General features: G+C 36.9%; 2 protein-coding genes across 3 annotated transcripts; both read right to left on the bottom strand.

The window, feature by feature from the left end:
• Positions 1-300: 300 nt before the first annotated feature.
• On the bottom strand, positions 301-9,969 carry serpinf1 (serpin peptidase inhibitor, clade F (alpha-2 antiplasmin, pigment epithelium derived factor), member 1). The gene is made up of 8 exons (XM_084136939.1): positions 9,838-9,969; positions 8,315-8,378; positions 8,047-8,236; positions 7,781-7,936; positions 6,998-7,201; positions 6,672-6,811; positions 2,663-2,873; positions 301-2,561 (listed from the first exon to the last, which is right to left on the bottom strand). Exons 2-8 carry the CDS (start codon positions 8,375-8,377, stop codon positions 2,296-2,298), a joined length of 1,230 nt encoding a protein of 409 aa, XP_083993065.1. The 5' UTR covers position 8,378; positions 9,838-9,969; the 3' UTR covers positions 301-2,295.
• A 211-nt stretch (positions 9,970-10,180) lies between these two features.
• Positions 10,181-18,139, bottom strand: serpinf2a (serpin peptidase inhibitor, clade F (alpha-2 antiplasmin, pigment epithelium derived factor), member 2a). 2 transcript variants are annotated; one of them, XM_084136937.1, is made up of 9 exons: positions 18,064-18,139; positions 17,509-17,747; positions 16,142-16,213; positions 15,812-16,004; positions 15,568-15,711; positions 15,222-15,410; positions 11,818-11,960; positions 11,516-11,720; positions 10,181-11,345 (listed from the first exon to the last, which is right to left on the bottom strand). In XM_084136937.1, exons 3-9 carry the CDS (start codon positions 16,196-16,198, stop codon positions 10,900-10,902), a joined length of 1,377 nt encoding a protein of 458 aa, XP_083993063.1. In that variant the 5' UTR covers positions 16,199-16,213; positions 17,509-17,747; positions 18,064-18,139; the 3' UTR covers positions 10,181-10,899. The 2 variants fall into 2 exon arrangements, with proteins under 2 accessions (XP_083993063.1, XP_083993064.1); XM_084136938.1 differs by having other exon boundaries at positions 17,509-17,635; positions 18,064-18,134.
• Positions 18,140-18,498: the final 359 nt, after the last annotated feature.

Genomic DNA, 18,498 nt, shown 5'->3' with positions numbered 1-18,498 from the left:
TGAAAATACAGGGAGGTGATGTTCAGCAGCTGCACTGAAGTTCATTGGCCTTGCCTTCAGTGGTTTGAATGCTCACACGAACAAAAAATCTGAACTTAGAACTGGATTATTTAAATTCAAACCAAATAGTTACAAAGAAACAGTGTTTGCATTTTATCTATCTATCTATCTATCTATCTATCTATCTATCTATCTATCTATCTATCTATCTATCTATCTATCTATCTATCTATCTATCTATCTATCTATCATTTCACTTGTTAAAGCATTTGAATAAACAAAATTCAAGGGACAAGAAGATACTGATTGCAAGTGTTTTTTTTTTTATTATCATTTACTTTTTTTATTTTAGCCAACATACTATACACATTGAGAATAATCTTGATGGTAGTAAATGTACATATAGGAATGTCAACTGAACTTAATTTGAGGTTAATTTAAACATTGCTGAGGGACTGGTAATTAAAGTCATAAGTCATAATGTATCGAACACTCTTGTTATACATAAAATACATAAAATGTTATACAAAAGATGATTGCCATTATAACATGCTTTTGAGATGCATACTCAATTTCATAAACAACATAGCAGCTGTTAATACCCGAGGGATTTTTTGCTAACATGTGTCAGTCCTTATGTGTCAAAACTAATTTAGATTGCATGGCTAAGATCCAGAACATCTGAGTCTATCGATAAAATATCCTTAATGAAAAGCACAAATGGACCATAACATCATAACTATAGCTTGACTGTGAATTTTGTACACATACTAATAGGAGCTTTCGCACTGGAGAAACCTTTTCATAGTTCCTAGAACTATTAGCGGAAGTACCCAGATTTTGACGCATTCGCGCACCGCAGGAACTAGGAACAATTTTAGTTCTAGGAACTTCTTTTGGAAGAACAAATTTAGCTCCTACTTCAGAGTAGGGTCTAAAACTACCGGAACTACCAGTGATGTTAATGTACACTGATTGGCCGAACGCACGCGAAACGCACGCGAAACACCAGCACACGTAATTTTTTTAAAAAGCAGTGTAAACACACAGATTATAGCCCATGTATTTACTCCAGAAACTAACTCCACGAACATGGAAAACAGTGATAGATGGAACTCTTAAGCCGCCTTTCCACTGAACACGACAAACGACAGCCGTCGGACCGGAAGTCGTTCATTTCCAAAGGAGAGTCGTATGGGAGCTGCGGGGAGTTCCGATCATGTGCGTATGCGGAAATTTCGGATCCGATTTGAGCTTCGGATGCGTTGAAATATCTGAACTAGATCGTATGCGACCGGTCGACCGGATGTGATGTGTTCTAATCAAAACTATGAGTGCGAAGCTAGAATTACCAATATTTTAATACTTTAACGTAAACGCCATTCCTGCAAAATGGCGGTTATAAATAATTATGGCTGAAAAAAATATTTTATCATTATTAAATCAATATTTATATTGATTAGCTCTATAAAATCGACTATTTTTTTTATTTTAGATGTATTGAGGGTCATTTGTTTTGTGTGGATATATTCATGCATTACATTCATTAAAATCATTCATTTTACCATTGTGAATAGCCGAGGGTAACGGTTGCATCACGACCAATTTCAAAGTTCCATGCGACTGACACCAGGGGGGCGAAATGCGACAATCGAATGCGAATGTCGTGTGCAGTGGAAAGGCGGCTTTAACCTTTACGCCAAGTTGAAAATCCAACGCAGCTTTGAGGGAACCAAGCCAAACATGATTTTGTATTTCTGCTCAGCTAGCAACACTGGACATCAACCACACGGCATACGCTAAAACCTTTTCATATACTGTCTACTTTCTTTGTATAATATTTCTATCTAATAATGTATTAGACAGGACTGTTAGACAGATAGTAAACTATAAAGACTGAGAATGCGAGCACTGTTAGCTCAGACTCAGTCGTTCTCAGCGACGTCAAAATAAAGGTTTGCCTCACCGTCAAAATAAAAGTCAAAACAAGCGCAGCTTACGTCACTTCAGAGTTACTGGCGGTGCAAATGCAACCAGGAAAATGTTCCTAAGGGAACCATTAGTTCTCTGGGAACCACCCTTTTGACTAGTTCCTAGAACTAAGTTTCTAGAACTACCCGGTGCGAAAGCCCCTAATGTTTGAGTTTGTATTGATGTTTTTTGCTCCAAATGCCCATGTAAGTGAAGATATGTAAAATATTTATTTCTTGTTAATAGATTTGGGCTAAAATGAGCTCATATAAAGTCGCTGGTCTCTCATTTGTTTGCTTTTATGAATGTATGTGTATGTCTTTCTCATACCCTTTTCAAGTCACTTGGGTTCAGCACTTTCCCAATGAAAAGAAGTGCCCCTGATGGCTCATCCCTGACTAGAAAGAGGAAAGGCCGGTCCACGCGATACGTTAGAGCCAGCGATTGGCCCTTGGCGGTGGGGGTGGTGCTGGCATACTCTGCACCCTCTGGAGCCGTCTCCATGACAACCTTATGTTGGACACCATTTAACTTGACTGGCTGACTGGTGATTTTGATAAGGTCTGTCTCTGCCAACCATTCAGACAGACCTGAAAAAAGGAAAATGATTAGTAACTATTTACAGTAACAATTTTATAAGAAAACAAACTGATTAGCTAGCAAAAACTGTGGAATGGTGGTTGGCTCTCACCCAGGTCAGACAGGGAAGGCAGCAAGTCTGTTCTGTAGCTGAGTTTGATAACAGGAAGAGTAAGCAGCACTTGCACTGCGTGGAGGGTATTGGAGAGGTCCTGGACAAATTCAGCTGTAAGTGCTTCCTCTATTAAAGTCAGATTCTGAGTCACCTCATCAGGCAAGAAGAAATACATGCTCACTCCATCCTCCATAGGAACCTGGGCTATCTGTATGAGATGAGCATATAGCAAATAAATAAAAAAAGTATAGATCCCACATACAGTAATACTCAAACTTGTATCATTACTATGTTTAGGTCAACTGACCTTCCTTAGGCTTACAAAAAGGCAAAGGTATCAGCCAATTTAACTCATTAAGAGTATTTACTGCCGTTTATAATTAAAAAGGCAACACCTACCAATATATAATTCAAAATGAGAAAAAATGACTGCACATTTCTACAGTTGCATTGTTAACTGAAATGCATGGTGCTGCCTCCACACCACTGGGTGTCAGTGTAATTCCATGATGACCTTTTTTTTATGATGATGATGACTTGACAAAACCTACTGAGTGCACCTTCAAAGTTGGCATGAAACTTGGCATGAAGTTTTGATAGTCTTTTCTTCCCTATTGTGACATACACTTATTTGCCAAAAAAAGAGCATGTTATATTTTTGGAGACATTTATTTTAACCCTAACAAGATCTTGACCAAAAATGTATGCACCTCTTGATGGAAATAAAGGTTGTGACATTATTTTCATACATTTTTGGTCAAGATCTTGTATCGACAATGCAAGAGTCAAGCACTCTGTAAAATCTTCTCCAGCACATCCCAAAGACTTTCAATGATTTTAAGGTCTGGACTCAGAGGTGCCAATTCATGTGTGAAAATTATTCTTCATGCTCCCTCCCAACCATTCTTTCACAGTTTGAGCCTGATGTATCTTGGCTTTGTCAATCTGGAACATGGACATGATATGTCTTGCTACATGCTTGTTTAAAGGTGCAATGTGTGATATTTGTGAGGATCTATTGACAGAAATGCAATATAAGATCCATAACTATGTTTTCAGTGGTGTATAAAGACCTTACTTAATGAACCGTTATGTTTGTATTACCTTAGAATGAGTCATTTCTATCTACATAACCGCGGGCACCCCCTTCTATGAAGGTCGACATATCGTGACATCATGTTTCTACCGTAGCCGACAGCGAACAAACAGCGCTACAGTGCGCGTTTCATCACTAACTTGAATGAGAAGCAGCAGAAAAAGACGCAGCAGAATACTCAGGTTGTCCCTGACTCTGCAAACGTGGAGAAAAACATGCTGTCTGAACGACGACTCGGACATCGTAACGTTAGCTATTTCCCCTTACCTAGCTGCTTTGATGCTCTTATCCATAGCTCTTATCTTATACTAACTAGCATGGAAACAAGCTATGGTAAAGTCAATGAATAAAAGACTAACACAATGATGAACAAGTAAAAATAATCGCAATAACATGTGGTTTTACTGAATAATTAAGTAAATATAATTTAATATAAAATATAATATAAAGAAACCTCATTGCTTGACTTGCTACACTCTGCTGACTCAGACGACGACATCTTCCGATCCTACGTCGGCCACCGTAGCTTCTCATTCGAGTTTGCAATTTGAAGGATTGGCCTTGAGTGACTGACTGTTTGCAATTCGCAAATCTCACCACTAGATACCGCAAAAAAACACAAACTGCACCTTTAAGGAAAGAAAAGCTACACACTCCATCAATTAGGGTTAAAATAACTGTTCATAACATGCTAGAAACATGATAATCACTGCAATGATGATCCAATCATAGACTCTTAAGCATTTGCCTATTTAAATCCAAACAGCGACTTTTTTTTTTTTTTTAGGGAGGGGGAGGGGGGCATGTTGTCCCACCCTTTTGCCAGCAAACAAGTCAAGAGAAGGGAGGTAGTTGCAAGAGGGAGGGGAAGTTACTAAAATAAAATTTATGTACAGGGATAATAATCATAATATTATAAATACTGCCGTATTCTATAAAAAATAGAAACTCCAAATTCCAATTCGGACATTATGTGCTCTCATACATGTATGTTGCATGACTTTAATCAATGGAAGGTGAGATAAACATCAAAGAACACAAAAGGAGTTATATAGCAGATGCAGGCTGTTTTTCCTTTCTTTTTTCCTTTTCTTTAAAAAAAAAAAAAGAAAAAAAAAAGAAATCGCTGCTGCTGACAGGACTTGCTACTGCCAATACATACGTACAAGACACGCTGCTGCTGTACAAAATAGCATACATAAATTACCGCTCAATTGAGCAGGTGACAATGAAGACTGTTCTGTGTATTTGTTTTCAATCAATTTCATGTGCTGTTCAGTTACCTTGGTTTCTCATTGTTTGATTCAGGTGCGTCTCATTTTATGATTAGTTTGCTTAGGTATTTAAGCTCTGTGTTTCTTTCAGTTGATTATCAGTTTATGTTGCATTTTAACCGGTTGTTCTGATCCTGTTTATTAGAAAAGTATTTTGTTTCTAGTGATTTGTTTGAATAAAAGGACCGTTTACTGCTGCACCCAGATCCTTTCCTCACATTATTGGCAACCGCTTGTGACAATCATTCATATGAGTGCTATAACACACTCCATTCTGCAGATTAGATTATGGCATTATTAGCAATAATGAATATACCATTAGATCAATGAATGAATGAACATGAGGGCATTACACATGATTAGGGCCGGATTTACCTCATATTGTGACATAGTCTAAATTAATTTTGCCCCTGACCCCAGTAGCTTACATATTTGCTAACATTGCTATTTGAATTTGCTATACATGCGGCTGCTGTATTTCACTTTACAAGTTCACATGCCAGCAATGCTTTGACAGCTGCTTATTTGCGAAGAAATTCACTCTAAGCATTAAAACGGGACTGTTACAATGATAGATTATTTTAAACCTTGTGTATGGTTAATTCATAAGGAATTAATAAAGCAGACCACGCAATATGCATGGCGATATAGCATAAGAAAGACCGTTCACTTATCTTAGATGATGAAATTCAGAGGATTTCTGAAAGCACGCTGCAACTGCTACAGAAAATGCTGACCAGTATTTGAAGGTAGAGCAGCAAGCCCATTGGCTACTGATACAGCAGGAACCAATCAGCTGTGCCCTATAGAGAATGATGTGATTGCAAGCAGATTGAGTTAAGGACCCATCAGCCTGCGCCATCTAGTGTTTCATGACAGAACTTTATAAATAGTTATTATTAAAGTTACTATTATTTGTGCTCTGTATTCCAAGTCTTCTGAAGTCATACAATAGCTTATTGTGAGGAACAGTCCAATTTTTAACTTGTTATCCACCAAAAATACTGCCTTCAACCCTAGCAGCAGTACAATCATTTTCATATTTCCACATGTTCAAATGTGGCATGTTCACAATACAATTGTGTGATGTTTGTGTGCAGTTGTATGGAATGTATGGAAACCTTATTGTATTGGTACTGGTCTACATCTACCTTTCATTATGTATTAAATTATATATTACATATTCGTTATTATTATTATACATCACACATACATACATACATACATACACACTATATATATATATATATATATATATATATAGAGAGAGAGAGAGAGAGAGAGAGAGAGAAAGAGAGAGATAGAGCTACTTAATATTTTTGCAGAAACCATGATATATTACCATTTAAAAGTTTAGGTTAAGATTTGTTTGTTTTTTTTAAAGAAAAAATATACTTTTATTCAGTAAGGGCACAATAAATTGATCAAAAGTGACAGTAAGCACATTTATAATGTTACAAAAGATTTATATTTCAAATAAACTTCTCTATTCATCCATTTCACTAAAATATTAGGCAGCAAAAAAATAAATAAAAAAATAACATTGATAATAATAAAATCCATAATTAATCATAGAGCACCAATAATAATTGATAACTGACAAATAGTACATGCATAATACAACAGGTACTGATACCGTGCAGCCAAGGTCAGGGTCAATACCCATCTTCACTGGGTAATTCTCCTGCTCCATCATGGGAATGAGAGTTGGCGCTTCTCCATCTCTTTGGAAGTTCTCCATCTTATTAGCTTTGCTGAACCTAGTTATCCATTTACCTGCAAAAAAGAGTCAATAAAAAGCTCACATATCACTGCTGGGAGAAAGACATAAATCTCAAACACTTTTGAATGAAACATTTTGCTATGAGTGGTCCATCTCCTCCCCCTATATGCTGTCTCTGTTAAAGTACATACTCTATGAGACATATAAAATAGCAGGAGAAAGAATCAGAGTCAATTTACCTTTGAAGGAGGCTGCTCCCACAGGCAGCAAAGCTGTTTTACGAGAAAGAGGGGAAGGAACAACTTGTTCCACTTTTCCGCCAGTCTGCTGTTTAAACCAATCATTAACAGTCTTGAGGTCCCGCGCACCACCACCAAGAGTTTGAGGCCGGACCCCATATTGCTTCTCCACACTGTTGAGGTATTCCAGCCTGAGACGGAGATCTGAAACACACAGGGATGAAAGAACACATGTACATCTCTTCTCTATCACTTGTACAACAGAACTTTAGGGTCACATAATAAAAAAAAAAGATTACAAGAGTAAAGTCGTAATTTTTTGAGAAGAGAGTTAAAATTATGAGAATAAAGTCCCTAATAAATAAATTAAATACTTTATTCTCGTATTGGTACAACTTTGCTCTCGTAAATTAGACTTGAATCTCACAATGGTTTGACTTTTTATGATTTTTTCTTTATTCTCAAAATATTACAACTTTAATTACATATTGCTAAGACTTACATGAATACAATTCTTGTATTTCTATGACTTTGATGTAATAAGTTTGACTATATTTTCAAAATATTACAACTTCAATCTCACAATGCTATGACTTTAATCTTGTATCGCTATGATATTATTCCCATATTGCTTTATTTGTGTAATTTTAACTTTGTTCTCAAAATATTACGACTTTATTCTCGTAATCTTCGATTTTTATTTTTTTGGTTACGTGGCACCAAAATGCTGTCGTACTCTTGAACACACGCAAATACACCCATTTCAAAATGACAAACACCCACTTCTAGCCAAAAGGATCCGTTCTGCTGACTTGAAGCCCTTGGCAGATGCCCTGAGTGAAGAGAGAAGGTCTCTCAGCGTGTCATGGAGCTGACTGTCTTGCAGGGTGTGATAGCGGAGAGCCCTGTAAATCTGTTTCTCTGCCCGTTCAGATGCCCCTATGACAGATAATACCAAATTTAAGATTGCTGAACTCAAGCCGTAAAAATTGGGTGATTGGCCCCGCAGCAATAAAAGCATAACCTTCCATAGTGGAGCAGAGCCTCACCCATTGAAAGCTGCGTGAATGCTGCAGAGATACTCATGGGGGACAGGAAGACGCTGGCCTTGGGGTCACGTGCTGCCTGCTGACGGAACAGGTTGTAGCCAAAGTCAGAGGTTGCAGCAGCCAGCTTGGTGCGTGGTGTGGTAAAAAGGTCAACCACCTCTTCCTCACCTTCAGGCTCCGCTCTGTCTGTCTGTAGCAGGATTGGACAGTTACAGACAGTGGAATGACCTAAGAAGAGAAAGCATCTGAGGACTCATGAAGTACTTACCAACTGAGCATGTGAGAGGGAGAGAAGACTCCATAAACCAAACAGCAGGACTACCTTCTTCATCCTGATAAATATAAAGATAGAAGCTGTGAATCAGTGATGGCAGCTCCATGTTTTGTGACAGATTAAAAACTTGCAGATCTTGCAAGAAAAAAAAAAAAACTCTTGACACCAACCTATTTTTTTTTTTTTTTTTATATAGATAAACTTATTTGTGTTATCCAACAGAATTAATAAATATCATCTATTTAATACTATATAGATCCATTCAAAATAATATTTCTTTATTCCTAAAATTGTTTGGTCTAAATTCATTTTTTATGATCTATATGATTTATGATATATGATCCACAAACATTTGCAATAAAACGGAAAATATAAGTTAACACCCCATCCTTTGCATAAAACTTTTAACTTTAGGAACAGGAAACTTTCCCACGTTCCTTCAGCACATCTGGTTGCCATTAAACTTTCTTGCTGAGTTCATGTTCATCAATGGAAAAAAACACTAATATTTTCACATTCATCTAAATGGCTCCCTCACTGCATCTGCCACGCAGTAAAAGAGCTGAGCGTTACTCCATATCCACTGGGCTGAGCTTACATTCCACACCTACAATCTGAAAAATACATATTTGTGAAACTTTGCATGCAGTAAAAAATAAATAAATAATTATCATTAGGAGGGGGGGGAAACTTTAGGAGGAAAGATATAGAAATTATAGGCTATAACAGTTGTTACACTCTTTTTTACAGAAGATTCATATCCCCAAAAGCAAACAAGATGTTTTGTTTATAATACAATATGCTGAATTAACAAACAACCAGAACATACCTATTAAAGAAGAGAACTCTGCCGCTACAAAAATAATAATAATAATAATAATAATAATAATAATAATAACTTTAGGAACAGGTTCAAGAATTGTTCCTGCAGCAGTTTCCAACAAGACCTAAAACTTTCCCACGTTCCTTCAGCACATCTGGTTGCCATTAAACTTTCTTGCTGAGTTCTTGTTCATCAGTAGAAGAAAAAAACAAATCCTAACACTAATATTTTCACATTCATCTAAATGGCTCCCTCACTGCATCTGCCACGCAGTAAAAGAGCTGAGCGTTACTCCATATCCACTGAGCTTCACATTCCACACCTACAATCTGAAAAAGACATATTTGTAAAACTTTGCATGCAGTAAAAAATAAACAATAATCATTAGGAGGGGAAAAAAATTAGGAGGAAAGATATTGAAATTAAAGGCTGTAGCAGTTTTTACACTCTTTTTTTTCAGAAGATTCCTATCCCCAAAAGCAGATAAAAAAGAGATGTTTTGTTTATAATACAATATGTTGAATTAACAAACAACCATAACAGTCCTATTAAATAAGAGAACTCTGCCGCTACAAAAAAAAAAAAAAAAAAAAAAAATCAAAATTATTATAATAATAATACATTTTACAATTTATATGAAATAACTGTTTCTAAGATTACAACACATATATATAGATTTTTAAAATGGTCTGACCTGTTTTCTACTTCACTGTCGTCTCGTGCAGATTCTCAGCTCACAGCTGTCTTCGCCAACTGTGCTCGAGCAGATGCATCAGCAGTGTTTGTTTCAGTGAAGAATCCCGCCCTTTGCTGACGCTAGAAGGTGGTCTGAAGCGAGTCTCAGTTGAACAAGGTTGACTCGAGTCTCGAATCTGTTCCGTTCACCAAAAGATTTGTTCGGATTCGTACTGATCGTTGACAACATGTGTGACAACGAAAAAAAAAAAAAAAATCAGTTTCAGTGCATAAACGATTTCTTCTTTTAAAAAATTCCCGAACGAGACCTTTTTTTTTTTTTTTTTTTTTCTTTTTTTTTTGCAGATTAAGTAAGTTATTACTTTTGTACACGTCATAATACTGAACCATTTACTTTAGCATTAGAAAAAAAACCTCTCGTTTCGTTTATTTTTAGCATTTTGTTATAAAAAAATAATGTAGGCCTACTGAGAAACAGACTTCGATTACTAGGCCTACATTTATTTCAGATTTATTTTGACTTTATAGCAATGTAATTATATGTGCAATTGTTTATCTGCACATGTTTAATAATTAGAGGGGGATTGGGTTATACCAGGTTGAGATGCATTTACACAGGTCCCTAGAATACTTGATTCTTGATTCGTCAATTGTGGCACTAGTGGAAAAATATTTCAAAATAATGCCATTTGTCAGCGTCAACATACTATAAAATAATTTCAACTCAAATCAATTTTTCATGTCCATATATTTATTTTATTTGGCAAATAGCCATGCAATACCTGAGAAAATGTAGTCAATCGATCATTATTGCAAAATGAACCCATGTTGGGCTCCTGATCACCCTGTCTGAGGTTATTTTGCAGTAGTGACCGATTGATTATACATTATCCCTTACATAAACCTTAGTCAGGGTAGATGCCATTGAACAGCCACATTTTTCATTCAAACTCAAAATGGCATCCATCAATCATAGGGCAGGCCATGAACAGCAACACCCTGCATTTCACATTACAGTTGTCAAAATATGTTCTGTAATATGGACAGATCCATCCTCTCATTAGTTCCCATCCTCTATCTCCTGATGTCCAAGGAACTGCTGAGGAACTGTGTCCTTCCACATATTTAGCATGTAACTTAGCATATTTTCCCTATGTGGACCATCATTTAGTGTCCCATCACTCAGGGGCACTTTGCTTGGCTTCATGCTGCTTTCAGTTTCAGTTTTTGGGTCATCACTTTGTTCCGTTGTCGCTCCAGGGTTAGGGTTGGTAACAATACCCAGGAAGAGAGGCGTGTAAGAGGCATCATCCACCAGTGCGAAGATGAACGGCATGTTGACTGCAAAAGTAGGAACGGTACGTACTAGAGTGACAGCGGTCACAGCTGAAGCTTCAGCCCCCTCCTCGCTCAGCTCCATGCTTGAGGCATGTTGTACACCCGAAACCACTAATGCACCTGGTGAGATTCTGGATAAATCAGGCCCAGTAAACAGCAAACCCAGACCTAAATGAAATAGTTGAGTGTGGGTGACAGTTTTGTTTTACTGAATTATTAACCCTCACTTCACAACAACATTGATCGACTTCATGGTTATCAAAGGACATCGCCTTATAAGGGCAGATTTTACCAAATCTCAATCGAGAACATGTAGATTTAGCTCTTTTTTATCTTACCCATGCTTGTGAGTGCTTGTTGCAGATCCTGCTTGAACTCAAGTTTGAATTTGGGTAGTTTCACATGCATGGACTTCTCACTTTGAAACTGTTTATACAGGCCCGATATGTTGAGCTTGGCAGCCGCGTTTGACAGATTTCCATGCACTGGCATTGGCATTACCACAAGAAGACTCATATTTCCTTGAAAAGGAAACCTTGCAACCTAAAGGCAGTATGAATATCAAACTTTTGGCTAAATTTAAAACAAAATACTGATCCATTCCAATTACGATACAAAATTTAAAAAACAGCTAGATTACCTGTGTGCCGTCTTTTCTATCTACAAACATGCTGAGTGGATATTTGGATCCCATCATCATGTCCACTTTTACAGAGGTTTTTTTGTCAATGTAAAAGATATCCTTTACAGTGAACTTGGAATCAAAGCGGGATTGCCACTCTCCTAAGAGAAAAGACATGCTTATTTGCTTATTTTGAACATGAAGCTGAATTCCTTTTCCTACATTTCCACTTACTTCTTTTTAATTTATGGGGTCAATGAATAATAGTACTTAAAAAAAAAAAATTATATATATATATATATATATATATATATATATATATTTAAATTAAATTAAACATCTGTCAAGTTCTCAGACATTGTTTCATTTGGCTTTTAAAAATTATAAAAAGTAAAACTTTAATGACTGTAAAATGTTATGTGGTGTAACCATCAAGGTAAAAAGTAATAATGTCTCAGCGTTACGAATGTAACCCGGTTCGGTTCCTGAGATGGGAACAAAACACTGTGTCATTGCATTGGCACTATAGGAGCGGCTTCAGCATGAGCCGGGGTCTGAAGCATGTTTGAAATCATTCAAATTCTATTGGCCGATGGAGGTCAGGTGACAAAGCATAGTGCAAGACCATAAAAGCTCATCTACGTCATGGAATCCCCAGATTCTAATTGTCTGAATAAGCCACACAGGCGTATTTGAAAAAATGGCAACAAGATGCAGCATCTTGTTCCCATCTCAGGGAATCGGGTTAAATACCCTTAGATTCCCTTTCAAAGGAAATTTCGATGCTGCATCATTACATTTACGATTTGGGAACATTAATATCAATGCTGGCATATAAGAAGATGCCTGCACCCCAGGTTGTGAAAAGTATGCACAAGCACAAAACTGTCGTTACAGGAAGAATCAGCACTAAAAGACTTGAGATCCTGGGGTCGCATTCACATCCACACACTAAAACCTGATGAATGTGTGCGGAGAGGACCAGTTTGCCACAGCACAAACGTCATGCAAAGACCACCTTTTGCCAATGCCTTTGAGGCAGCCACACAAGTAGAATGTGCTCTGATTCCTAGAGGCGAGAGAATCCACATCTGAAACTGCTCCCCAAAGCAGACAAACCATTGATGATTTTTACGCAACTGGCCTGACCGGTGGACATAAGTAATAAGGGGATGGAATGGACACAATCCATTCAATCTCTCCTGCTCTGATGAGTCAAATGGTGAAGGGGAGAAGGCTTGAAGAACAATAGGATGAAATAGTGATAAAAGCAATTTTGTAATGTAGTCCAGCCTAGGGTGCAATATCACCCTGACCAGCCCATGGGCAGAATCAAGACAGGAGGAGGCAAATCTCCTACCCTCTAAAAAATAAGTTATAGCTACTAGCCAAGCCACCTTAAGAGTCAGAAGCTTCTCTGAGGCTGACTCCAAAGGGAGCATCCGACAACCCTTCTAAAACAATAGAGAGATCCCATCTCGCTGGCACCACACAGGAACCCGGACACCAGGACATGCTTCCCCACCGAAGCCCAATCAATGTTAATGTACCATGTACCAAGTCAAAATAGTGGCCACAGACACCTTTAGGGTAGCAGGGGTCAGTCCTGCTAAGAGACGCTCTTGAAGAAACTCCAGTACTGAACCAACTGGGCAGTCAACTGAGCTGATGACACTGTTCACACCATGATGAAAAGAGATGCCATTTATGAGCATAAAGTCACCTAGTAGAGGTAGACCTAGCATTAAGAATGGTATCAACAACTTCAGTTAAGAGACCAGAATCTATGAGTTGGTATCCCCCAGGGTCCAGACTCACAGCTTCCAAAACTCTTACCGGGGGTGAAAGATTGTCCCCTGAACCTGGGACAGAAGATCCTTCCTGGTTGGAATCTCCCAAGGTGAGCTTTCCAGGAGAGACACTAAATCCACAAACCATACTTAGGCTGGCCAGAATGGTGCGACTAGTAGAAGGTGTACCCCGTCCAGATGGACCCTTGCCAGAACTCTCAGGAGCAGAGCGATCCTGGGCCTCAGCCAATGCCTTGACAGGATGACTGCTCCTATATTTAAATGCCCTGGAATATAGACTGCCCCAAGTGAGAGCAGTCTGTTCTTGGTCCAGAGCAGGTACTGCTGCACCAACCTGAACAGGGGCCAACAGGAATAACACATGGTTGTCCCTCAGAAATGGCCTATCGATCCCTAGTGATTCCATTGCTATGGCCCTCATCTTCCGGGCAATTGAATGCCATACGAGATGATGGCCCTGCCAGAGATCATGAGCTGGATGGCCATCCAAGACCACACCCCAGCATGCAAAAGAGGCATCCACCGTGATAATCCTGCGACGGCAAAACCCTCCCAAGCGTGGGGCGTAACCCTTATGGCTCACAGATGGTCACAAGAGTGAAACCCCTGCTTTTGAGCCACCCTCTGGAAGAAAGTCAAATGGGAGCGGAGCTAAATCTGAAACTCCCCATAGTGCACATATGTACACAGTGGGAAATGTCATTCACAGATCGCTCCTGATCTGTTTGCTTGTCACACACATTGTCATCCCTCTAATGTTATAGCAAAGGAATTATGGCACACGTTACATTTATTTTTTTCATTTTATTAATAGTTCTCTATTTGGATCGGAAGAATTCGCAGAGCTTCCAGATCCAAAATGGGACACAGAGTTGGGAGACAGAGCAAAAGAAAGGGGAACACCTGTCTCAAGCTCAGCTTAACCAATTCAACCTGCAATTCTCGTGATCAAAGCCGCCGCACTGCTTCTGTAAACATGGAACCCGAACCATGGGGCACAGATGTCTGACTCTCATTCATGATGTACTTGCCCTTTTATGGTTTTGATGGTTCGCTATGATTTCTCACCTGACCTCTGTAAGCCAATAGTTTTGGAGTGATTTCACACTTGCTTCAGACACCGGTGCACACTCTAGGCATTCCCATAGCATCAATATAATGACGCAGCGTCTAGTTCCCTCAAAAGGGAACATGTTTTCCTTACACCTTGAATACATGTGAGTGTACACATTTTAATCATTTTTATACAATACAATTATTTTATACAATGATGTATTACTTCATACGTATCATACGTTTTGAGAAGTATTAATAATAACAATAAATAATAATTTTATAAAACTACTATAAGGTTTCTTTTCAAGAATTTCATGATATCAGGACAGTTGTATCACCCTGATATTTTACATTCTCCAAAAAATACTTTTAATTTGAACCCTGAAATTAAAAACATGCTCATCATTGAAAATGTGTATTCAAGTCACTGTATTTATTTTTAATGTATTTCTAATAATAATAATAAATTAACAAATCCGGACAATAATGAGCATTATGTTATTGATCCCTCTGTTATGTTTTATCTTATTTATGACAGCTTAAATGCAGACCAACCTTTAAAATGAATGGCGTTAATCAACATTAGAGCAACATTAGGTGGAAGACTGGACATAAAGTTGGTTATGTGACCTTTGGTGGCTTCCTCCACCCAACGGTTGACTTCTTCAATGGAGGTCAGATGTGCAGGTTCGGATTTGTACAGGTTCAAAGCTCTGTCCACAAAGTCCTGGTTCACCCTAAAACCTTTTCAAAGACAAAAGCAACTACAGAATCTACAAAAAGCACAAGTAACCCCAACAAAACTTACATATTACATCAGCACATGGTTTGTTCTGAACCTCAAGCTCAAAATAATCTTCCAGTAATGTCAGGTTTCTTGATCAAACCATCAGTTTTTCACCTGGTATGAGGTAGAGACGAGAAGCCATTTTGACAGCCTTGGCAGTTAGTTGTTCTTGGAGACAGCTTAAGGTTTCATGAAAATTTGGCAGCTCTTTTGCCTGAAGGATTTCCAACAACTTCTCTTCTGTCTTGTTCCTTGCACCTAAAAATTTTAAATGAACACACACACACACACACACATAAAAAAACAAATCACCCTTTGCATGGTTGGCAATGATTTGTTTGTGTTTGTGTATGCTCACCTAAAGCAAGCTCAGCAAGTGCAAGAGAAATACTCAGAGGTGATATGATTATATTCGGTTGCTCAGACCCAGGCTGTAGTTTTTCTAAAAGTGCCAATCCTAGTTTAGCCACTGCACCACCAACTGCTCGTTGAGCCTCCAGGCTTAACACATCATTGCAATTCCCTTTGCCAATGTCTGTTTCATTAGAAGCCTGGATTGAAGAGAGGGCCAGAAAATATTGTAAAAAGACTGTGTGCTTTTTAAAAGAACTAGAGCGGAATTTTTGAAACAAACAATGTGGATGAGCAAGATTTGGTGAATAATTTAATATCTTAGAGAGTTTCTTACCATCAGTCCAAACCTAAAGAAACAGAGCAATATAAGCACTAAAAGACAGTGCTTCATGTTCTTACTTTTGGCCTGGAAGACACAGAACAGATCAAATCAGATATCTTCAGATGTTTTTACACCACAATAATTAGTAACATGATATTGCACAGTATGTCATTAGAACATCATTGTATGTGATTTCAGCTCTACACAAAGTATCCAGGGACAGCCAAATATGTACAAAGGTAAAGATCTCACACCATACATTGTAATGTAACATTAAACTTTTACAAAAAGGATATAAAATAATTTTAAAAGATTTACTAAACAACAACTGTATACCATGAATGTTTATTGTGAAATAGCAACATTATGCATTGTGCATATATTTAGTCATTTCTTGTAATTACAGATTTATAGTTATTTAGGTTTTCGGCATGCACTGCGAAATTAATAAATGTGGATGCAAATTACATATTTTTGCTCCTTGTTACCATTGTTCAATTTGCATGCCAAGTGTTGGTTTTTTGACAACCCTTTAAAGTTTCTCAGAGACAAAAACCCACATAGCACATCATAAGAGTAAATAGAAAAATGTCTAAGCCAGATTTAACAGTAAAAAAAAAAAAAAGAGTATTTTATTTTAACAAGTAACTTCTGGAAATCCTGGTATTTACTGCAGTGTACTAAATATTTAATAATATAATAGTTATACTATAAAATAATACTATATAATTTTAATATAAAATATGTTTTCAGTTTGCTTGTAAAATTCTAAAAAGTGTCAATGTTTATGTTTAATTTAGTGTCAGTTGTCTTAGACTATATCTTTATAAAATTAAAAGATGTTTTCAAAAATATTTGCATGTCAACACATAAAAAGCATACGATTACACGTGCTACACCTTAAAATATACTAATTTTAAACTTTTTGTTGACACTTTATGATGTAATTCATATAATGTATATATTATTATTTTAAAATTAAGTGATTTGAGATAATTTACACAGATTTACACATTTATAATAACTTGTTTCTACGTGCACGCCTGTGTTTCAGATTATTTATGAATAAGCCACAGATGACGATGAAAAATGTAGGCAATTGACAACTTATAAAAAAAAAAAAAAGATAAACTTACAATGATTTTGACAGGAAAGTGGTGATAAATACAGGTAAAGTAAATTATTTGATATTTGAAAAGATTCGAAAAGAACTGAGATAATTTAGCAAAATCCGCTATGCAAAAACAGATTTACACATTTATCATAACTTGTTTCTACCGTGCACGCCTGTGTTTCAGATTATTTATGAATAAGCCACAGATGACAATGAAAAATTTAGGCAATTGACAACTTAAAAAGATAAAAAAAGATAAACTTACAACGATTTTGACAGGAAAGTGGTGATAAATACAGGGAGAGTGAATGATGTAGATCCAGAACAGATGACTGGAGTAGAATGCTCTCAGACACTGTGCTGCTGGTTAATGTTTCATCATCCACTGACTTCTGTCACCATTTAGTTTTAAATGTAAATATTAATATATGTGATCCTGGGTCAAGGAGCCCACCAAATCATGACCAAAATAAAGATTATTCAGTTTGTGATAGAAATCCAAAACTGTAATATCACAAAAAAATAAAAAATAAAAAATAAAAATAAAGAACAAACAATAATTCAGTTGTTTGTTAAATGAGGTTGTGTCCAAGGACATAAACAATATTAAAATTAATCATATTTTCAATTATATGAAAAAGAATGAACAAACAAAGTACTTGTTAAATTAATGCACTAAAATACTTGTTAATTCCCTGACCATGAAAAATGAACAAACAACATTTATTTAATGAACAAACTTATATAAATAGATTATCTCCAGCTAACTTTGATAATGTTTTGTGTAATTATATGTATCTAATACTTTAAAGTGACAAACCATTTATTGCAAAGTTTCCAGGATGTTATTAAATCCTATCACAATTGTACTACTAGAATTTGTAATGTTTGCAAGTAGTTTCAAAAGCCTCAAATGGACTTTATTTGTCCAGTGTACCCTGTACCCTGTAGCTGTCCACCTACACAAAACCTTGAATTCTTACTCCCGCCCCGTTAGACTCAATGCCCACCATACTAATCTAGAACAAGGCCTCAACCTGCAAAAAGTCATTAATGGTTATTGTATTCATAACTTTTGGTAGTTATATCAATGATGACAATTAATAAGATCTTGAAATTATCACAAATATATTTCTGTACCATTTAAAATATATAATATTACAATATACAAAATAAATGAGAGAATCTTAATGATTCGTCATTGATGCTTAAATGAACAGTGTTCATCAACAGGTCACTTTCAGAACCCACCATA

The sequence above is a fragment of the Abramis brama genome, assembly GCF_963993115.1.
Source record: "Abramis brama genome assembly, chromosome: 15".
Lineage (NCBI taxonomy): Eukaryota > Metazoa > Chordata > Actinopteri > Cypriniformes > Leuciscidae > Abramis > Abramis brama.
This window is presented reverse-complemented; position numbering and strand designations above follow the sequence as displayed.